Source organism: Callorhinus ursinus, unplaced genomic scaffold (assembly GCF_003265705.2).
Source record: "Callorhinus ursinus isolate GAN/ISIS: 27379988/994484 unplaced genomic scaffold, GSC_fseal_2.0 scaffold7, whole genome shotgun sequence".
Taxonomy (NCBI): Eukaryota; Metazoa; Chordata; class Mammalia; order Carnivora; family Otariidae; genus Callorhinus; species Callorhinus ursinus.
Window position 1 is genome coordinate 58,887,856 of NW_027397069.1, and position 23,362 is coordinate 58,911,217.

Genomic DNA, 23,362 nt, shown 5'->3' on the forward strand with positions numbered 1-23,362 from the left:
TTCCACATTAATTCTTATAATTACAAACTGTGGATGACAGCCTTGGTTATTACTGTAATCTGAGTTTGTCAAGAATGCAATTAAGAGTATCCAGTAGTTGGCAAAAGTAACCCACAATCTGAGAGGTTTTTAAAGATGAAGTTGCTGGGAAGAAAGTGACTAGACGGTTGGGGGAAGAACGACTGGCAAAGACAGGATGACCAGGGAAAGATCCGAGTTGGCTTTGTGTTGCGTTGCTTTCACACAAAGTAAAACAAAATATTATTTGGAATAGTGATAGGAGAAAGATGACCATCATTCCAGTAGAATATTCGTTCTTTCTGTAGTGGAGTAAGAGCGAAATTATCATTGACTGGAAGTGGTCTGATGAAAGCAGGGCTCCTGGGACGGAATCCTGGGGGTCTAGATTTGACAAGGAGCTTTGCCTCTTCTGAGCTGTTATCTTTGACAGATCACTTATTCGTTCATTCAACAAGTATCTGTTGGGCATCCGCGATGTGCCCATGTCGTTCTAACGCTGCAGGTGCCATGGCGAAAATTGCACAACTAGTCATATCCCTTGTGGAAGTTGTCATGTAGGTCAGGGCTCAGCAAACGTTTTCTGTACAGGGATAGATAAAAAATATTTTAGGCAGGCTGCATGGTTTCTATAGCAAATATTCAACTATGCGGGTGTGGTACAGAAGTGACCACGGAGAACACAGAAACAATGGATGTGGCTGGGTTCCAGTGACACTTCATTTACAAAGATAGATGGCAGACCAAGTTGGGCTAACAGGCGGTAGTTAGCCAAACCCTTTTCTAGAGGAAGAAACAAATATTAACCAAATAATTATGCCTATGTCATTAACATGTGCAAAGGCCCTGCGGCACGAAGGATGCAGTGGTATTCATAAAAGGCTAGTGGGCCAATTGCCAAGTGAGTGAGGGGTTTACCATGTGAGTGAGACTGGAAAGGCAGAGAGGAACAGACTAGCAGGATCTTTGGGGACACTTAAGATTTTAGTCTTTGCCGTGCTAATGATTGGCAGTCATGGGATTATTTCAAGCAGGATGGTTTCACGATCAGATTCAAGTTTTAAAAGTTTTAAAAGATTGTGCATTGCAGTGTGTAGATTGAATTGAATGAAATCCTGTCATCTGCAACATAAGGATAGATATACTTGCCCTGTATATCAACAGTTCATTGTGGTGAACAGATCACACAAGGTGCATAAAAGTGGGTTACAAAATATAAATGATGTAGGGAATGGCCTAGAGATATTTTACAGGAACCAATGCCATCAGAAGGTCATGTTCTTTTGAATTTTCTCTAGGAACAAAGGCAGTCTGAACTCATGAAAGAAATCCTTTTGTTTATGTTAACAGGCTTCCTTCACCAGGGAAACTGCTCCTTAGGGTACTCATGAAAGGCAAGGAACTTCTCTCACTTGCTCATTCCGTCTCTCTCCATTTCCCCTCTCCTAAGCACCTGGAGCCCAGGCCTGGCTCCAAACCCATGAAAATTGGCCAAGTGTAAAACTTCTCAAGAATGAGATGGATCCGGAGGCGAGTTCCCCTGAGAAGCAGGATAAAGAGAATTTAGTGGGTAAGTTCCTCTTTTCTGCCCTAAGTATGTTTTATGTATATTAAGGGAAGTGAGAATTGTGGCATTTCTGAGTTACAAAGTAGCCACGAGGGGGATTAATACATATTGGGATTGGCTTCAATTCAGTTAGAGCCCAGGATTTTGGATTCATCACTCTTTGTGGTTTTATTTCCTTCTTGAACAGCGGTCTATAACTTGCTCTTTTCTTCAGTGTTAGATAGAATTTGTATTTGTATTTATCTTTACATTCTTTTTTTTTTTTTTGCATTACACAGCAAAGACATGTTGAACAGGCTGAAATGTGTCCATTTTCAAGTATCATCTGATGATGTTATGATTGAAAAGAAAAGTTGATTTGACCTGCATTACATTTGATACCTGGAGAAAAGTTGAGGAAAATAAAACTTAGCCCATAAGTACTAACTACTACCTTGAATGGCATGTCTAGATTATGAAGCATTTTGCTTGCATTATGTTTTTAAATCCTACAATAATTCTGAGGAAGATTCTCACATAATCTCATTTTATGAAGGAGAAAACTGAGTCTTGGAGAGTTTAAAACTTGTTGAAGTTCCAGAAAGTGATGATGATGATGATGATGATGATGATGATATGTGTGTGTATATGTGTGTGTCTGTGGGGGGAGGGGTGTTTTAACCCATGCTCTCTATAGTTTATGTTGCCAAAGAAGTCATAGAAATAGAGAACACACTTGGCTATCAGTTTGTAAAAGAGAAAGTATACATTTAGAAATATTTGCTTAAATTGATATGTGGGAAGCAGCAAATATCCCTTAGAAATCTAAGTGGAAGCTATCTCCAAAGTACCTTCCATTATCTTTTTGAACAAGAAGTTTCATGAGACATTTTAGCTTCCATTTAAAAAGTGAAGACATCAGCTGGGTAAATGGCTTGACTGGAGCTTTATCAGTGAGATAAACTGTCCATAGTGTTACTTGGTTTTGACATTTTAATATAATGAGAAAAACCTGCACCACCACAGTACAAACAGAAATGGAACTTATATGTTACAACTTCTGATTTCATGTGGTTTTAGCAATTTCTGAGAGATATAGGATTAGCCATTCTCTAGAGATTTGTGGGATGATTTGCCCTTGCCTTCCTCCATCTTGGATACATTAACAAGACAATATTACCTAGTGCTGCAAGTTATGCAGAAATTTCCCCTTACAAATGTTGAGAGAATTAAATGAGTAACTGAGTCTTTGTTATCAACTCCAGCAGGAGCCTTCAGCAGTACTGTGCCGCTGGCTTCTTGTACAAGCTTTTGGAAACCACTAGTGTGCCTCTCTTCCCAACTCCAAGTTCTGTGACATCACAAGGGTAGATCCGATCTATAGAGTGCTATAAATTAGGGCTCCCCCCTCCAGTTGTTACACATTTACTCATGTAAATGAGTAGGACAACACTACTCATTAGCCTTTGACGTCTCTTGCAGTCTTTTTTTTTTTTTCCTCTTTTTTCTTTAAGAGTTAAAGTGAAGTCAATTGGAATCTTAATCATCCAAATCTTAGAATTTCTTCTCAATGTGAAAATGCAAAAAAAGTCCAGGGAGTTTTTTAAGATACAGATTTTGGGTTCTCATCCCTGGAAGGCCTGGTACTCTTCGTTCCGGGACGGACTCAAGATTTTGCATCTAAGTAAGTTGCAAGCTGGTGATGTTGCCAGGCTGAGGACACAGTTTGAGTAGCACAGTATTTCTTTTTAGCAGTTCTGTGTTTTCCCTGAAAAATGTTCCTCCATGCAAGCTGTGTGCACATTTCAGAGAACTAGGCAGGAGGGAAGATGATTTTCAGGTGATGAAAAGATAGTATTTACTAGGAGGGTTTCTCTTTAGAGTCTATGTTTGACACTTAAAATCCTTGATTCTGTGCAGAAAGAACCAGGAAGTTGCTGAGACTGTACTTTACTGACTGTACCTCCACAGGTTTGGAAGTGAATAGAAAGAGGGAAGAACTTTTAACACTACATCCCCAGGCCCAGGCAAGGTGATTGTTCTCATTCCACACACCTTTTATTTTTCCCCTGGGAAGCCTCCAATCTTTCCTGCTCTGGAAATACAAAGGACTTTTTTCTTTTTTTACTTGGTGTGATTAATTTTTTTTATTTTAAAACTCCCTCTAATATTATGAAGGTATCAAAAACTAAGAAAACTTAGAACAGTATTGTTGGGAAGGAAAAATTTCCCTTTACCCTTCAAAGATTCTTCTGGTTGGCCTCAGAATTAAATTGACATGAGACTGATTAACAGGAGATAATCAAATTTAACTTTGTACAAACAGGAACTCCACATACACAAGAGGTTCTAAAGACAGAAAGGTAAAATAAGGTATATATGCCATCCTGAGCTAAGGAATGGGTTGGGGGCCTGAGGTTCAAAGGGGAGGAGGGTGATTCACAGAGCAATAAGAAGAGCAGGTGCTGGGTAATTAGAAGTTTGCTCTGCCATATAGATGGGTCAATTAGATAAAATTCATCTCTGGCAAGAACTCCCCAGTTTAACCTCCAGTTTAAGTTCTTCTAGGTAGATAAAGGGGGAGCAAAAATTTCTCGTGAGCCCACTGGGTCTTGATTTCTGCTCCAAATAGTCACCTACCAAAATGACACACTTTTGAGGACACTTGTTCTGACCCCTTCAGTATAAATCATACTTCCACCACTCAGAATTAACCACTGATAATATTTTGGTCAATTTCTTCCAGTATTTTTTCTTTGCATGTGTTTTGTGCTAATTGGGATCGTATTGTCCACAGAACTTTGCATTCTCCTGCTTTTTTCTCTTAACATCATACCATCATAATTTCTGGGGTTTTGTCAATTAAAAAACATATACTCATGATATGATATTGTGTAGGTATGTCATGGTTTGCTTAATTATCTCCCCATTGTATTTTCAGAGTGTTTTTTATTTACCACTGTCATAAATAACACTATCATGAGACTGTTTGGACACACATCTTAAGGACAAGTGTTTGTTGTTGCTATTGGTAATGCTGTTATTTCATACGGAAAAGAGAGGTGGAGGAGGGACAAGCATGATGCACGCATAGGGGGAGAAAAATCTTCTCTCTACCCTTTTAGATTCTTTAGCTGGTCTACTAACGACATGGACAGAAGGAAGATTAACAAGGGAAAAACGAATTTAATTTTGTGCGTACATGAAACTAAACAGAAATGAGAGGCTCTAAGACAGTCAGGCAATTGAGGCTTATGTGCCATCCTGAGCTAAGAATAATGGGACAGTGGTCTGGGGCTTCAAAAAAGAGGAAGACAATTGAGAAGAGTGAATGTTTGGTAAACAAATGTTTGTCATACCAGGCAGAAACAGTGGGACCCACAGAGGAATTTAAACAAACCATTCCTGCCCATCTCCCCCTGGCTTACCTTATTCTTGGTAATTATCTCTGGTGCTAGCTCTCTTCCTGCACCAAGCCCTGTATCTAAATTCTTAGAGGCAGTTAAGGGGGAAGTAAAAGGCTCTTCTCGAGTCTTTTGGGTCTTGTAGGTCTTCAGTTCGGAATAATTCACGTGCCAACGTGGAACATTTTGGGGAGGCTTGTTCTGGACTCCTTCACAAGGAAAACATTTTCTCTATTTTCTTCTCATAATCCCCAGTGAAGCAGTAGCATGAAGGAGAAAATGTGAGGACATATGGTTCCCAGTTTAATTGACTCTCTTGAGAGCAAACACAATCTCTTCTGCTGAACCATTATTTCCAGACAAGAAACTTCAAACAGATCAATAGCTGTATTATGTGGCTGAGCATCATTTTTGACAACTCAGTGCATTTGGTGTGCCATTCACTGCCTTCACGCAATGAATGAGTTTAGAATCTACTGTGTGTCAGGAGATGGAGACATAAATATAAAACGCCTGCTCTCACAGCACTACTGATCTACAGGGAAGACACCCACGGTGACTGAAAATTACAGCATCCTGTGAAAAGCCAGGATAGAGGGTGTATTAGAAACTTAGAAGAGGAGCACCCAAAGGTAGGGGTGAGAGAGAAGAATCTTCCTAGAAAAGAAGGGGAAGTGTGAGCTGAGCTGTGTGGCTAGATGAGGGAGAGAAAAATGTGGGATATGAATGGGAGGCGGGGGGACATGAAAGCTCATGCAAAGGCACAAAGATGTGGACAGGGTGCTTTCTCTACTGCGGGCAGTGTTTATGTGTTAGCATACGACTTAGGCAGCTAGACCCGGAGGTGAGAGACCAAAGCCCTGCCTCCTGAAAAACTGAATTACAGACTTGCCCAGGTGTCAAGCCTGGTCTCCCAAGGCATGCTGGGGAGTTGCTGGGCAGTTAGTTAGTTGACTGATGGGATGAAGCCTCATTGGAATTCCTCCTGAGGCAACAGCAGGGCGAGCTGCGTCTGCGGGGAGGTCATGACGTGGGACTTTAACTGGATTGGTAGTGCTTAAATTCTTAAGCTGAAGGGGGAGCATAAGATATTAAAAGCATTTACTTTTATACTTTTTTGAACATTTGAACATTCTATTTCAAAATTTATTTTCAATATTTCTATAAAAGATCAAATGGTAAAAAGGAACTCCGTACACGTGTCCTAAAGTTCACGTAACTCTCAAGCACAGATCATCCTTCCGTAGTTGAGATGCAATTATGACACTGAGAGAACTCCGTGAACTTTTGTAGTCATAGGAGCAATGGTGAGATCAGCATCTAGCTCTGATTTAGTAGTTTTGCACTAAAGATCTGCTCTCTCTCTCTCTTTCTCTGTCTGTCGTTAAGGTTCTCAAAGTTATCTGCAAGAACTTCCAGTCAGGGGCTATGTTACTTTAAGGAGGTAGACACGTTCAAGGGCAGGGCTTTATTCTCCTTGAAAATGTAGTTCTTGCCCATATAGAGGAGCCATCATCTGGATGGACCAGAATATCCACCATGGATACTTAGAATCCTATCTGGTAAAAGAAACCAATTTAAAAAAAAGAAAAAATATTACGTAAATGGTCAAAGTAAAAACTGCACTGAAGTTGAAGACTTTAGTGAAGACTATTGCAATAGAGGAGGGAGGCCAGAACTCAATCTGAATGAACAGCGCTGAAACAAAGGGGTAGAGGGTTTTTAAGGCTTGGAGTGAGTTCCTGGAAAAGAACTGGATGGCCTTGGGCAGTGGTCAGAGGCCATTTGTGTTTATTAATACCCTTCTCATATCTTTCTGATAGGTGGTAAATTTACGACTTGGAGCAAGGTGCCCTCTGAAGTCAGGTGCCCCCGTCCCACAAAAATGGGGAGTGCTACCTTCTTTGATGATTGTATTTCAAAAGAATGGCTCCCAGGTCCTTGACAAAATGATCCTAACAAGAGGCTTTTAAAAAAGGTTTACGTCTTGAAGGGGAAGAGAAAGAACTTAAAATAAGTGTTCTAAAGAAAATACTCTAAAGAAAGGGAGAACAGGGTCTGAGAATCTGGAAGAATCTATTTAATGTTTAGTCAGTCTGAGGGAAATGTTAGGAATGTCTTGGCCAAAATACACCTCTAAGACAATCCTAGGCAGTGCGTTGGTTGGTTAGAGGGCCTCCTGATATGGCTAATATCCTTTACATATAATTGACTTAATCCCCACGACTAGTTATTATTGTGTTAATAAAGGAGGAAACTAAGATGTAAGTAGGGTAAGTGACCAGTGGGATGTCATCTAGCTTTCAAGTGAAGTCATCTCAGTTAGAATGTACGGGGAATGACTCAGGGCCACAACGTCTCATCCAGGCTGGGCATTGTCTCTGTCCGTCCACAGGATGGCTTTGCTGAAGGTTTTCTATTCTCTCTGTCCTCTCTCTGAGAAAGCAGAGCAAACAGTGAGTTTTCCATCCTCAATACTAGCCTGACCTCATATCATCTGGTCTTTATTTGAGTTATGTATTGAAGTATAAGATATGTACAAATAGGTGCACAAATCTTAAGTGTTTATCTTGAGAGAGAGAGAGACTGAATATACAAACAGACAATGGCTGGACCACATATAAAAACAGAACTCAATTAGGGAGTTTGGGCAGCCTGCCCCCCAAAACAACCCCTTTATCTATAATAACAGCCCAGGAAGACAGCCTACTATAAGTCAGTCTTACAAGAAGCCAGATTGTTATCTCTAGTGACAATTCAGGAAGCTAAACAACTTTTCTAACTATCGGTCCCCAGGACTTGATAAGTAACCGACAGCTTCTCTATTTTCTGTCCCTGCTTCCAACTTAGGACCAACTAAAGAAAGCCAAATATGCACCCCGAACCAATCGCACAGGATGCCCCGCCTTCACTTAGCCCACTTACAGCTTCCCCAAACAGGGGAAGCCTTCCCCTTTTCCCACTGTAAAGCTCTCCCACTCCTCTGCCTGCCTTTGAATCTTTGCCAAAACACAAAGGACAGATGCTGACTCTTCCACCATATAGCAAATTCTAAATAAAGAGCATTTGCTTTTCTCATTTGGTCGGTCTTTATTTCCACAGCCTTGATACGTGTATGTCTGTGTAATCACCACCCTGATCAAGATAAGGAAAATATACAGCACCCTAGAAGGCTTCCTGATCCCTTCCCCGATAATACGCAACCACCAACAACCCCACTAACAGCTACTACTCTGACTTCAAACATAATAGATTAGTTTTGCTCGTCCTTGAATGGAATGATACAAAATTAGTGAGATCATACAGTATGTATTCTTATACATGGAATCAAAAGTATGCACTCTTGGGTCTGGCTTATTTTGCCTGATATTTTGTTTATGAGATTCATCCACATTTTGCATATGGCGGTAGCCTTGTCTTTTTTCTTTCTGGGTTGTCCTCCTTTGGATGAGTATACCGCAACTTTATTTATTCACTTTACTGTTGATGGATTTGGGTGGCTCTTCATTTCTGGAATTTTATGAATAAAATTGCAAGGACCATTCCTTTTTTTTTTTTATGTTATATTATTCACCATACATTACATCATTACTTTTTGATGTAGTGTTCCATGATTCATTGTTTGCGTGTAACACCCAGTGCTCCATGCAGTACGTGCCCTCCTTAATACCCATCACCGGGCTAGCCCATCCTCCCATCCCCCCCCCAGAACCCTCAGTTTGTTTCTCAGAGTCCATCGTCTCTCATGGTTCGTCTCCCCGTCCGATTCCCTCCCCTTCATTTTCCCCTTTCTACTATCTTCTCTTTTTTTTTTAACATACAATGTATTATTTGTTTCAGAGGTACAGGTCTGTGATTCAACAGTCTTACACAATTCACAGCGCTCACCATAGCACATACCCTCCCCAGTGTCTATCACCCAGACACCCCATCCCTCCCGCCCCCCAGCACTCCAGCAACCCTCAGTTTGTTTCCTGAGACTAAGAATTCTGCAAGGACCATTCTTGAATGGGTTTTCACTGTAGTCACCACTCATTTCTCTCAGGTATTACTTCGAAGCGGAATACTGAGTCATAGAGTAAGTATGTGTTTAGCTTTAGTAGATACTTTCAAATAGTTTCTCAAGATGATTGTATCATTTTGCATACATGAGGGCTCAGGTTGCTCCACAACCTTGCTAGAATGGGATAGTGTCCCGTCTTGTATGTTTGCCATTCTGGAAGCTGTGTATTATGATCTCATTGTAGTTATATACATCTTTCTGTTTTGGGGTTTTGAAACAATGTCATAATACCTCAACAGCTATTTCTGCTTAGAGAAGAAATAGCTATTTTACAGTAACACAGATCTGGGGGCAAGGATTAGATGTAGTATTGATCTCATATTTAAATACTGTTGACCAAGCCAAAATAAGAAATAAGCAACCAAGTCGCCTAGCTTGTTTTATTTACTAAAATTCATTTCTACCACTAGTGCCATGTATGTGGGGCTAGCGATTTGGAATAATCTCCCCTACTTCCTGGCCTTGTGCAGGTTACCAATCCTGCTTTAAGCGTTTACCCCTAGTCCTAGAGGGCATTTAAGGTGTCCGGGGCTATGGGCTGTAGCTAAGTACCGGGAACAAAGCCCCAGAGGCAAGCCTCTACAAGTGAAGCTTGGTCTTGCCTCACTGTGTAAATCATTAAAGGCAGACATGAATGTCTGTCAGTTTGTGGAACTTGTGGGTCCCACTTTACTTAAAGATAGATTAAGATGCTGATGACAACACGAACCGGATTTTCTGGCTGCAGAATGAAGGGTTGGCCTTGGTTATCCCTCAAGTCCTTCCACCTGAAGCCCCAGGGTCTGCCTCTCCAGTGTCAGCAGCGTGGGGCCCCAGGTTCTGTGCATTACGGCTCTGCCCTTCCCTTTCCAGGCTGAGGGAAATGTGTTGACTAAACATTCTGCTGTTCTTTGTCCCAGCCACATACAGAAGGGAATCCCCACTTATTTCCTAGAAGGAGGCACAGCAGAGACTGGACCTTATTTTTACACCCGCTCTGGAGCAATCTGTTGGGGGTGGCAGAATCCAGTTCTCCGCGGCAAAGTAAGCAGACGACGACGGCCATACGGTATTATGGCAATTGCTCACAGAAAATACACATCCATGGATTTGGAGAAAGCTGGAGATGGTTAGGTGTGCTAAGTAAGGGCTTGCGGGGTTAATGCAGAGGTGGCGTGGGGCCCTTTCCCTCCACCATCCTCTTAGCCTCCAGGGAAGGCTCTGGAAGCACCCTTGTGGAGGCTGAAGTGAAGGCAGCATGGGAGGTTTCTGAAGAGCCTGTGTAACACAATCCCTGCATATCTTTTCAGTCAGAATTGGGATCCTCGGGTCCCCTTCCCCGCAAGGCTTCCTGGGCTCACCGTGAGGGGAGGCTGAAAGATTCCCTCCACTCGAAGCCGGTGCAGCTGGCTCACAAGGCTGGCGGCTGGGCCCTGCAGGCAAGCTGACCCCTGGGCTCACAGCCCCATTTTAACTGCAGCTAATGACACCCCCAGGCTCCAGAATTCTCAATTCTCCCGGCGGCAGTGGCCTGGGTGATTCTAAAGCTCAAGTGTAAATCTTGGAAGATGACTCATGCCCTCCTCTCTTGTCTCAGCATGGTTAGTACCTAACAGCCTTACCCACAGGTCGTCATGCAATGCAAGGGCTTGGTGGGGCTCCGGAGGAAGGCCTACGGGTCAGGCCTCAGGTTGTGCCACAAACACTTGCTTATGCAGCTGGGTGCTCAGGCTGTAACTACTCTGGAAATGTCTAGTGCTTGCTCGGGGCATAAAGGGTAACTGGGATCTTGGTGGAGTCCCAGCTGTTTGTGGGGCTTGCCCTGCTAAAGTCACAGCCCCGGGACACTCCAAGGCTCCTGAATACCAATGATTACAGTGTCAGCAGCGGGGAAATACACCCCGGGTGGCCGGAACCGTGCTGCCTTCTCAACTCATTCACCGAGATTCCAGGAAATTACAGCTGGTCCCAGAGAGGCGTGTACGAGCACCATGATGTCAGCCTTGTTGGTAGGGGCAGAAGTACAAGTGACCTTAATGTCCAATGGCTACATAAACTGAGACACAGGTGCAGGATAGAGCCATGTGTGACAATGAAGAAGAAGGAGGTAGACCTGCATGTACTGACATGGAAATAGCTCTTAGATAGATTCAGTTTTTTTAAAAATAGAAGTGTTGGGGCACCTGGGTGGCTCAGTTGGTTAAGCGGCTGCCTTCGGCTCAGGTCATGATCTCAGGGTCCCGGGATGGAGCCCCATGCCCTGTGTCAGGCTCCCTGCTCAGCAGGAGTCTGCTTCTCCCTCTGCCACTCCCGCTGCTTGTACTCTCTCTCGCACTCTCTCTCTCTCAAATAAATAAATAAAATCTTAAAAATAAATAAATAAAATAAAACAGTAGAGGTGTTAGACTGGTGCCATAGCTCACCAAATCTACAAATCTAAGCCAAGTGTTTTCTGAGGATAGACATATGTGTATAAATACATAGGAATGGGTCAATCATGAAATACACCAAATCAATAACAATGGGACCTCTCTAGATAAAAGTGGACTGGGGAGAGGATGATCGGAGGACTTCAGTTTTATTTGTATTGCCTTGACTTTTTTCTTTTTTTACAATGAGAATGTTTATATACAGGCTGTGTCATTACAGTAATTTAAAAAAAGCACTAATAAACAAAATGCAACAAAGATTCTATAAGAATGCACAAAATGTTTTTTTTAATCCTACATAATGATAGTCCGATCCACCTCACCAGAGTCCAAGGCTTCGGAAGGTGGTATTTTAAAAATATGAACTTTGGGTATGCAGGCAAGTCCTTATTGCTATCGGGTATATCTTTATGTGTATTTAGAGCCCATTAAAGGACATCTGCACAAAACGTTTTTAATACTAAATATGTAACAAAGACGTAGATAGTTCCCATCTATGGGACTGCACTAATCGAGAAAGTACCTGGTGGGTACTGGCACCAGGCATGGGGAAGTAGGCAGCGTCACAGTGTGCTATTGACGAGAGTGCGGATTGGTACAAACTCGTTGAAGGGCACCTAATCATCTAAATAATTGGAAATACTAATCTCTTTGACCTAACACTTTCCCTGCCTGGCATTTACCCTACATGAGTGTACAAAAACACATATTAAAAAGCACTCATCACAGCATTGTTTTAAGAGCAAAATCCTAGAACCGTCCTGAATGTTCATACACTTATGGCGTGGGCACTGGTGGGTCAGGGGCAATAAAATGTATAAGTGAGGATGGATGTGAGGTGGTACCAGTTTGATCTAGTGACTTCTGCAGTTGGACAGGGGCGGGGCAGTGATAACCCTGCGTCTCTAACGTGGACAATAACGTGGATGGTTAGGCATTAAGCTAAGGCTAGCAGAAGGTGTTTGTGGAGTTATTTGGGTGAAGATATCTAGTACATATAGTTAATTCGGGTGCTTGTGTGGAGAATATGAATCTGTTGGAGGAAGTGTGGGGTGAGGATGGGGGCGGTTGTCAAGAAGAGAACAAGAAGGAATGAGGATTTAAAAGAAGTTGAATAGTGAATAAAAGAATAAAATAAGAATAAAAGGGTCAGCCACACTTGTGTGTTCTACAAACTGGAGTTCTAAGACTTGAGAAATTGTGTAACTGAAGTGATTAAGGCTACAGAGTTTTAGGGGACTGAAGTATGATTTGAACTCAACATTGCAGGGCAATATTCTTTAAGCCAAAATGCCCTTGTTATCATAATGTGTGATTAGCAAAAAGACTACCGATGTAATGAGCCAATGTAATAAAATTCCTTGAAAAGTCAGAATTGTCAAATATCAGTGTCTGACAAGTCCCTGTAAATTCTGTAAAATGGGAATAAAGTAGTAATATGCATTTACTAATGTAGATATTAATGTATGAACCAAGTGCCATATAAAAAAAAATCTCATTTAGTCCTTGTCAAATCCTTCAAGGTGGTTGACTTCTATCCCCATACTATAGATGGAGAAGTGGAGGCTCAGAAAGATTGAGTGGCTTACCCAAAGCCACAACACTGGTGGGTAAGAGAGCTCTCATAGAAACTCCTGCCTACAGGCTCTTCAAAATGTTTTTCTTGCCATCTTGTCTGCCTTTGGGGATAATAGTACCTACCTCTCTACCTCAGAGATTGTCTTCAATTTCAACCTGGGCACCCAAGAATTTGTCTTTTGAAGCGGTACCCTAATGATTCTGATGGAGGTAGTCCATGAATTATACACTGGGTAACAGTGTTTTATGTGTTTTGAGGATAATAAACCATGTCATTCTTACTAAATATAATGGTACTTGTTATTTTTGATTCTATGAGACTTTTCTTGGAAGGGACAGGTCAATTTCAATCTAAAACCCTGAACGAACAGTGTGTGTGTATGTGTGTGTTTACTGCATTTACGGGTGTGTGTTTACTGCATTTACGGGTGTGCCTGGGTTTCGATCTCCTCCTCAGTGACATCAGGCGTGGCCAGCGCACTGGGTAATAGCCTTACTCATGCAGCTGAATGGCTTTTCTAAGAACCATGTAAGTTACAGGCTTGCTTCCTCCTCATTTCTTAGGCATCAGCAGTAAACGGCTCGGTGTCTGTGGCTGGATCCTCTTTTCCCTTTCTTTGTTGCTGATGATCGTTACCTTCCCCATCTCCATATGGATGTGCTTGAAGGTAACACCCTGGGAAATAAATTGGGCTCTCTCTGTGAGCTGATGAACCATTAGGACTAAATGCTCTCCCTTAATCTCTTAGATCATTAAGGAGTATGAACGTGCTGTTGTATTCCGACTGGGACGCATCCAAGCTGACAAAGCCAGAGGGCCAGGTAAGACAGTGTAGCTGTCCCTGACAAGGATCATGGCCACCTAATACTTAACTGTTGCCGCTGAGAAATTTTCCCCGGCAGCCACTTTTGAGAAGCAAAGAAAAGTCACAGGAAGCTGGAGCCCTTACCTGTCTGTACAATGGAAAGAAAGATGTTGTTCTGTTAGGCAAGTGAACAGGAGTCACCGCTAGACCTCTAGTTTGAGAGGCTGGAAATCCAGCCCTGTTTCCTAGCATTCCCCCTGAGAGAGTCAGTGAATGGGAGCAAAGCGCAGCTCTGTTACATTGGCCGGACGTCCCTTATTATCAAGACCACTAGAAGAATGACTGAAGAATGAAGGGAGGGAGTAAATGGCCAAGGTAGACGATTAAGTTACTCAGAGAGAATATTCCGGGAGCTGGTTTTTGATTCTCACCCTTTGAAAAGAGCTAATGGAAAAGTAAAAGGTAGTTTCTTCTCCTGGCAAGTAGACTAATGGAAATAGAGAGCTGGAATCTATCGCACAACTCCTTTGGTCAAATGTAGTGTTTCTTTCCATGCTTTCTCTACCTTAGAATGAAGACTGTTCCAAATTCTTCATGTTATAAGAGGATGGGATTTTGTGGGGGTGGGGAGTGGACATGGGAAGGTGTTAGGTACTAAAACTCTAGACGTTAGGTATTGATTTAATTCTCATAACTTCTCTTGGTGTATATGTAGTTGAACAATATGAAATTGCTAATATTTTTTTTTGATTTGCAAGTATGACAATTTCATATGATAAATTCTAATATTTTAGAAGCAGAGGCCATCAAAAATAGCATCTTACAAGATACATGAGAAAGAATGGTTATCTGCAATAGTTCTTTAATAACATTTGTTTTCTGCCCTCTATTATGATGTATTTGAGTAAACACATTCTCTCTCCAACTGGACTATAAGCTCTCTGCAGGGCAAGGACTTTCTTAGTCACTGTGATCCTGCATGTGTTCTACCCTTGGCCATGCACTATGGTAGGCACTTAAATATCTGTTGCATTAAAAAAAAAAAATATATGAGAAATTTCAAAAGCAGAAGCTTGTTAAAGAGGCTTTGTCGTTTCAAGTAGTATAATCCTACTTGTCTAATTTCATAAAAGACCTGAGGGGAAAGAGTGCAAGAATGACTTATTATGGATACTCTTATGAGTTCATCCAAATAGAAGTGTTAGACTGATCCAACTGAGGTACAACAGACCAAGGTTGACCCCTTCCAGGTCATGTTGCATCTGGTGGGGCCAAGCTTCTAATTAGAGTAAAACTGGATTTGAGAGAAGTAGACTAGCCATAACTTGGAGGGCTCTAGAGAAAAGTGGATCTCTTTTAAATGAATTTTCCCAGAAGATTTCACCACTAAATGTCCCAGGATAACTACTCTCGTCATACATGTCTCTGGGGCTAATGAGTTACCTCAGAAAGCCGTAAGAGCTAGAGAGAAGCAAGCCAAATTGCTAATGGAAAACCTCTCCACTTTTGTAAATTGTAAATTATTCTTTAATAATGAAAGTATTAATAATAAGTGGTGCCACTTCTTGAGCAAGTAATACATACCTGGCACTGTGTTTAGTACTTTATTTCATTATCATGTTGAATCATGCTTAATCTTCACTACCATCTTCTAGAGATTAACTAACTGAAGCTCAGGAAAGTTATGAGAGTGTTCCCAGGTCACAAGCTAGTAAGGGTGAGGGCTAGGACTTAACCCTCTAGTTTTAGGGGCCAGGACCTCAACCAGTGACCTGACACCAAATAAGGAAGTAAATTAAGCAGCCATCCTCACTACAAGTCTCAGGAAAGTTGAGAGACCAAAAGAAAGAAAGCACCTTAGCAGTGTTTTCCTTTGATGTTACCAGCCCTTTGTAAGGTATGCAACCTACAAACCCGTTTCCTCTTTGAAAACAAAAACAACAGCACAAAATCTTTCTGGTGAATGGAAATGGATAGGGGTCCGCATCTTGCTGACATGCTTTGTGGTTCTAATCTTGGTGACTCTTGCTGTAGAGAACATTCACCAAGCTTATGGCAGGGATTCATGCATGGGGTCTTCAACTGAATTTTCTTATCCCCATCCTTCCCCCCCCCAGCCCCAAACCCAAATACTTCACAATTCAAAAAGAAGTAAGAGTGTTTATAATTGGGGAATGCCATTATACTTGAACTAGGACACAGCTCTGGAGAAACAGCAAATTCTGAAATACATTGCCTTTAGGGACTCTGAAATCTTGCGAAGATTTGGCTTCCACTATTTTTTCGGTACTATTGAAGATGAATGAGAATGTTGACAGTCATTGATATTTAAGGGTAAAAATCTATTACTTAAATCTTTTGTATGAATATCTTTAATAAGGACACCGATTTCCAAAATATCCTTTTAAATTAATGTCAAATTCAACACTTGGATAGAAGTAGGTTGAGTGTTTTAAAAATAAAATCTAAAAATTAAATGTCAAGGGTCTTAAGCTCTCTACCACAAGATTTTAATTTCTAGGGAACCACTTTTCTTTAGTCACTGACTAGTAGGAAGAACTAATTTTCCCCAAAGTTAGAGGTGTTCATATTGAAGATCCTCTGAGAAGCATTTGTAGTCCCTTGAAAATAATGTATCATATAGTTAGGAGACAATTTGTTGCAGTTAGTTTCAATAGGGTAAAAGTAGGGTAAAATTCATATTTTCTCTCTCATAGGTTTGATCCTGGTCCTGCCCTGCATAGATGTATTTGTCAAGGTTGATCTCCGAACTGTTCCTTGCAACATTCCTCCACAAGAGGTAATGCCAGTTAAAGATATGTCATTAGAAATAAAACCTGTTATCTCCCCTGTTTCACGGACAGTTGATGTTTTACATTGTGTTTTCAAATTACAAGGGACCTGCTTGAGGAGCCCTGGGTGGGTCCTAAAACTACTGAGTTTTGCTTTTCCCATTAAGAATGAAGCCAAGGGCAAGGGCTGGCTTGCTCTAAGACTTGGAATGACTCAGAGGGGAAAGTCCCAGAGAAGATAGAGAAAAGACGCAGTTGGCAGAGAAGCTGGGATGGAGAGCAGCAGCCAAGATGCTTGGGAGAGTCAGCTGAGTCGTTGTATAAAGGAGCTGAATTTAATTTGGTGGAGGGTAGGGTTTGGTTAGGATATTATCCTTGCTGTCACCTTTCCAGAAGATTTTTTAGTAAAATCTCTATCATTCACTTTTTTGTGTGTGATTGGATGCAACACAGTGGGTGGGTGTAAGGAACGAGCACAAGAGCCCACCTGCTTTTGGATTTCAAATAATTCTTTTCAGTTCTTAAAGTATTGTAACTAAATATCCAAGGCCAATAACAGGACAATAGGGAAGAGAAACAGTTACTAAGAACCAAAACAATGAAAGGAAATGTGAGTAGGGCCTACAATGTGGGAGGGCAGAGGTGATGAGAGGATTATGAGTCGATGTTAATTTTCTTCTCTCTGGTCCAGGAAACTCAGTCATGACCCAACAATCACGTCGCCATGTCACTGGTGGGAATTACGGAGTCCTTACTTTAGGAGTCAGCCTGTGTCGTAAGAGAGTTGGAGATGCTTAGTGACCTATCATGGGCCTTTTCTGGCCTCAGAGTCCACCATTCTGGATGGGAGAAGGGAGCTCTAGGTTCTGCTCCTACGGTCCTGCCAGAGAGCTCTCAGTGGCTGCAAAGCACCTCGTCTCATTATTCAGAATGATTAATGCAAAACCTCGATGAAAGCAAATAGATTTCTCTTTATGTGAATACAGAGCCCGGTCTCTGGTGACATCTATGTTTTCTAAGAAGCACTGCTGTTCATCAAATCTGATAAAAACTGAAAACCAAAAAGATTTCAGGTATCAGGGCAACAAGTGTTCTATCTCTGTGTAGAAGGTAGAATTCCACAAAGTTTCTACTTGCCACATTTTAAAATAGAAGTGCTTATGCTCCCCATGGCATATCAAGAGCCTCTGCCTGTGGGGTCTAAGACTTGCCTAAGATGAAGTTGCAGGGCTGGATAGGGATTTTGTCACCACCTAGGATGACATTATACTCGAGCCAGGGCAGAGTTTGGGTGATGCTGGCATGAACTGTCATGAATGCTCTCCTCCGGGGGAGAGGGCTCTTAGGCTGGCTGACACTTTGTCAGTCACTGTGACAGTCATAATAAACATGCGATTTTCCCTGTCTTTGCTCTCCAGATCCTCACCAGAGACTCCGTGACTACTCAAGTGGACGGAGTCGTCTATTACAGAATCTATAGCGCTGTCTCAGCAGTGGCTAACGTCAACGATGTCCACCAAGCCACATTTCTGCTGGCTCAGACTACTCTAAGAAATGTCTTAGGGACGCAAACCCTGTCCCAAATTTTAGCTGGCCGAGAAGAGATTGCCCATAGCATCCAGGTAAAGATGCTGAGAACAAATAGCCTGTGTCTTTAGTTCATTTATTTTAATTATCAGTGATGATCAAATATCAGTAGTTCAAAGAATCCCTCTCCCGTGCATGCACGTGCGCGTGCACACACACACACACACACACACACACACACAGAGCTGCTATAAACACTTGGCTTCAGTTTGTGGTTTTATTCCTTTACAATCACAAGGTATAGATTTAAATATCTGAGCAGGAGAAGGGGAGGTGTAGGAATTGTACAGCTCACCCGTTTTCTTTGAAATTCAGCACATGAGTGAGCATTGTACACAGTAGCCTTTTCTGAAGAGGTTAGCATCATTTTAAATTCGGGTTACTCGAGAAGAAAGGTCACCATTTCTCAGACAGCCCGTGTATTTCTACATGTCAATGGAATATTAGAACAGGATTCAACCAAGACATCGCAGGCCTGCCATCCCTGGAAAATCTGACATGGTGCCACCTATATCAGTAATTATCGTGATAGTAATCATAATACATGAATAAAATCTTTAAAAAAGTAATCAGAATATTGATGAGGATGTTGCAGGTATCCATCTCAACCCTTGTACACCCCAGTTTATAGACAGTTACATTTCTGTGTGGTCCTAAATCAAGAATGTTTTGATTCTGAGCCTCCCTGCTGTACGTTAGGAGGGAATTTCAGCTTTGGTCCTTGGCATCTCTTCCAGCGCTTAATGTGGCACAAAGACCCTAAGGCTTTCTGAGATAGTGTTGGTGCTATGTAACTCTCCATATGATTTGTAAGAGCCCCATAAGTTTGACAGCTCCGATGTTTCCCCTGCCACAGTCCGGTCACCGGCCTCTCGGGAGGTCTCACCGTCTCCCACAGTTCTCTAGAAATCGTAGACAGGCACGCGATCGCTTGCCATTTGGCAGTGGGGGTCTCTGCCCCAGGCCTCGGAGGGAACTAGCCGTCCGATCTCACTCTTTGCAAAGCATTCTTTTTCACCCTTCTCTCTGCAGGATAACCAACAGGACATCCTCAGTGGTCTGCAGTTTTTAAAAGGACAAGCATATCTTTGATTTTAGGCTATGGTGCTCTCAAAAAAAAATATGCCTGGCTACCTGTTTAAAACTGGCCACAAGACAGAGGTTCACTAGGGCAAGGCACAGAGTATCTCAACAAGTACCCGATAATATTTATTGAGTTATTGCAAGGAATTGGTAGATCTCTTACGTGTATTATCTCCAAATCTCATGAAAATCCTGAAAGGAAACGTTTATAGGTGAGAAAACAAAGAATCAGAGAGGTTAAGGAACTGGCCCAGTGATTCACGGCTGCAAATGGCAGAGCCAGGACAAAATCCAGGAGTATCTGAGAAGCCCATGCATTGCTGCTGGCTTAATGTCAATGACAAGAAAATGTGGGGTATTTGCTCAACTCCAGAGGGATGGCATATACTTCATTAGGAATAGTTTGGGGGTGAGTCCTGATACCTCCTGAAAGATCTGTCAGGTTCTCCTTCTTTTTTTTTTTTTAAAGATTTTATTTATGTATTTGACAGAGAGAGACACAGTGAGAGAGGGAACACAAGCAGGGGGAGAGGGAGAGGGAGAAGCAGGCCCCCGAAGGAGCAGGGAGCCCGATGCGGGGCTCGATCCCACGACCCCGGGATCGTGACGCGAGCCGAAGGCAGACGCTTGACGACTGAGCCACCCAGGCGCCCCCAGGTTCTCCTTCTGAATCCTTCCCGGGATTCCCTTCAATTCCTGGGAGTGATCAGTAAGAACTCCCTTTCCCTTCCCTAGTTGTCTCACTCCAAATGCTGTGAATACAAAAGGAGAAGAGGAAGAGGAATTTATCTTGCAGATATAAAGCACATCAGAACCTTACATCCTCTGTCCTCTGACCGATGCCTTTTCTTTTGATCTGGAAACAGACCTTACTTGATGATGCTACCGAGCTGTGGGGGATCCGGGTGGCCCGGGTGGAAATCAAAGATGTCCGGATTCCGGTGCAGCTACAGCGGTCCATGGCAGCGGAGGCTGAGGCCACCCGGGAAGCCAGGGCCAGGGTAAGAAACACTCTGTCTGCACTGGAAGGCAAGATGCCTAGCTTTGAAGCAGACAAAAATAGACCTTGAATGGAAGATCAGGCCTTCTCAACGATTTTGATAAGAAAAGGGTTTCTTTTTCACAGTTTTTTTTAATTTTTTTTAAAGATTTTATTTATTTATTCATGAGAGACAGAGGGGGAGAGAGAGAGAAGCAGAGGGAGAAGCAGAGGGAGAAGCAGGCTCCCAAGGAGCAGGGAGCCCGATGCAGGACTCGATCCCAGGACCCTGGGATCATGACCTGAGCCGAAGGCAGACGCTTAATCATCTGAGCCACCCAGGCGCCCTCTTTTTCACAGTTTTTACTGAGAATTTCCTCCTGAATTAAAAGGCAATGGGCAGCTTAATGTACTTTGAGGAAGTAGGGCAACAGGTCTTGGGACAGGGGCTGCTCAGCAACATGCCCAGTGACTTAGCGAGGTGGATTCCAGGTCTGGCTGCGTTTCAGTCCCCTAGAGATAACTCAACATAGCAAACACTAATTCTCAGGCCTCACCTCACACTCGGTGAAGCTGAGTCTCTTGTGGCTCAGGAATCTACATTTGTATAAAGCTAGTAATTTTGCTTTTTTTTTTTTAATTATTGGAGTATAACTGACCGACAATGCTAGGTTAGTTTCAGGTATACAACATATTGCTCTGACAATCCTGTACATTACTCAGTGCTGTACATTGCTCAGTACTCATCACAGTGGGTGTAGTCACCCTCTGAAAGCTGGTGATTCGGCGGTAGCCAAATGGTGCCCATCTTTTGAACATTACTGTTGCATGTGTTAAGTGTGCTGGATTCACAATCCAGGTTAGAATGACAAACCGTAAACATACGCTGGTCTCGAATGTTCTTGAGTCTGTTGGACCTACAGCCTTCTGCAGGACCTATAGCCATGTCTGCGGGGATGGGTTTCCTGGAGTATCAGAAACGAAGGAAGATGAGAAGCCTTTTGCGTACGCAACTCAGAATCTTCCTGAAGAATCGATGAGTCTTCCTGCCCTCCTCCCTTCCCCATCTCTGGTTTATTTGTGAAGCTCCAGCAGCTTCTCGGCAGTGGACTTGGAGGGCACTTTGGCACAGAGGCAGTGAGTGCCCACGGCTGGGGCAATCGGGGTGCAAATCCGTCTTGGGCAGGAGAGAACTAGACGGGGAGCCAGCACTTAAGAGAGCCTTCCAATGGGTGTTCTCAGACCCGCACTTGCTGCTCCTGGTAATCAAGAGCAGAGAGAACTTGAAATAGTCCTTACATTGTAAGGATGAGGCTAAACTGGCAACAGAATAAAAGGAAAAAACATCTCCTAGGATAAGTAAGGACAACAGAGAGAAGCCAAGCAGAGGCCTTGAATTTCAAATTTCTGTGAAAGCTAACGCAGGAGGATGGGGAGGCTCCGGGGTGATCGGCCAGCATCACTAGGGCACAGACCGCCCAGGATTTGTTGGGGTTAAAGACGGTGCTTTTATTTTGTTTGCAAAGGAAATCTAGGGACTCATAATTTGTAAAAATATCTCCCCGCCTCCTTCAACCTCCTCAAATTCCCCTAATCACATTAGGATGTGAAAATCTCACCCTCGTCAACGCAGTAACTCCATGAAACCCACAGGCAGGCAGGCATCGGGACGCAGCCAGAAAAAAGAGATCCTTAGTCACCGTTGTAAGCTTTTCTTTCTGAGCTCTTTTATTTCTGCCGTTTCAGGTCCTTGCAGCGGAAGGAGAAATGAATGCTTCCAAATCTCTGAAGTCAGCCTCCATGGTGCTGGCCGAGTCTCCCATAGCCCTGCAGCTGCGTTACCTGCAAACCCTAACCACCGTGGCCACGGAGAAGAATTCCACCATCGTGTTTCCTCTGCCCATGAATATCCTGGAGGGCATTGGTGGTGTCAGCTACCATAACCAACAGAAGGTTCCGAACAGAGCCTGAGGTCCTCCTGCTGTAGTCAGCCATTGCTTGGGGGAGCTGTTTCTATCTCTCTGGAGAACCCAGCACTCAGAAGTGCTGAGAGTTGCAACATTACTGAAACAGAGGGACGCTGCAGCTGGAGTAGCATTAGCGGGGAAATGCCGTAGAGGCTACAAAAAAAAAAAAAAAAAAAAGAGGGCTGTGTACTACTTTTATTATTCAAGAACATAAACAACTGTGCATTATCCTTTTTAGTCTGTTAGCAGGCGTTCCTGACTTGAGGCAGGAACTTTCTTGCAGTAGGGGGAGGAAATCTTTGGGTGACAGTGACTAAGATTTCAGCATTATTTTTGATTGGTTTTAAGAAGCTCTCTAGATAATTTATAAAGTAACATAGGCCTCCTATTTATACTAGATATTTGCTTTTTATAATTCCCAAGTAACTATTTGCTATATCTCCAATAATTACAATCCCCCCCCCCCCCCCCCCCCGTATTTGAAATTCTGATTGATTTTCATGTGAAAGGCTGAAGAGGCACCTAGGCTTCAGTGGCAACTGTAAACTCATCACCAACCCCCAGGGCAGACTGCTTCCCTCTCTCTTGCTGCCCAGCCTCCTGCCTGGAACAGTGGCCAATGCTCAGCCTCCCCGCACCTTCGTCAGCGGCTGGGACAGGGCAGAGCGCTTGCAAGTGAGAATGATGCTTATAACAGGTTCTGTTGGTTGGAATCACTGGGGAACATCATCCTGTGGACTTCATGTTTTCACGCCATTATTAGTCCCAAGAGCCACCAGTAGTCAAGAATTGTTTGTAAACACTATTCACCCCCTCCGAAAAAACCCCAACTGTTCAAAATAAAGAAGCCATAGAATAGAATACAGATGTGATGTATTTTAAAAATTGCTTTGTCAGAGATTTTTTTTGTTGCCATGGTACAATTTTCTTTTGGGAGTTCCATTTTGAGCAAAGGGCTAGGATTTTTGTTACCGTTTATTGAATGTCGGCTATGTGTTAACACCATGCTCAGCCCTTTATGGATGCCAAGAAGTATCTTTATTTTGCAGATGAGAAAGTGATGTCAAGAGGTTGAATAACTTGCCCAAGATCCTGCAGCTAGTTTTGGGTTAGGATTTAAAACAAGGTCTG

General features: G+C 42.8%; 1 protein-coding gene across 1 annotated transcript; it reads left to right on the forward strand.

Moving 5' to 3' along the window:
* The first annotated feature begins 1,424 nt into the window (after positions 1-1,424).
* STOML3 (stomatin like 3) lies at positions 1,425-23,091 on the forward strand. Its single transcript, XM_073894297.1, has 7 exons — positions 1,425-1,588; positions 13,582-13,685; positions 13,767-13,839; positions 16,541-16,623; positions 18,034-18,237; positions 20,152-20,286; positions 22,011-23,091. The coding sequence occupies exons 1-7, from the start codon at positions 1,537-1,539 to the stop codon at positions 22,233-22,235; spliced, it is 876 nt and encodes a 291-aa protein (XP_073750398.1). The 5' UTR covers positions 1,425-1,536; the 3' UTR covers positions 22,236-23,091.
* The last annotated feature ends 271 nt before the right edge of the window (positions 23,092-23,362 follow it).

Bases quoted from the DNA above. Each gene is read 5' to 3' on its own strand.
- STOML3 (XM_073894297.1), top strand. From the start codon at position 1,537: ATGGATCCGGAGGCGAGTTCCCCTGAGAAGCAGGATAAAGAGAATTTA. The intron at 13,840-16,540 runs GTAAGACAGTGT...TCTCTCTCATAG, and splicing joins TGACAAAGCCAGAGGGCCAG to GTTTGATCCTGGTCCTGCCC. The intron at 18,238-20,151 runs GTAAAGATGCTG...ATCTGGAAACAG, and splicing joins AGATTGCCCATAGCATCCAG to ACCTTACTTGATGATGCTAC.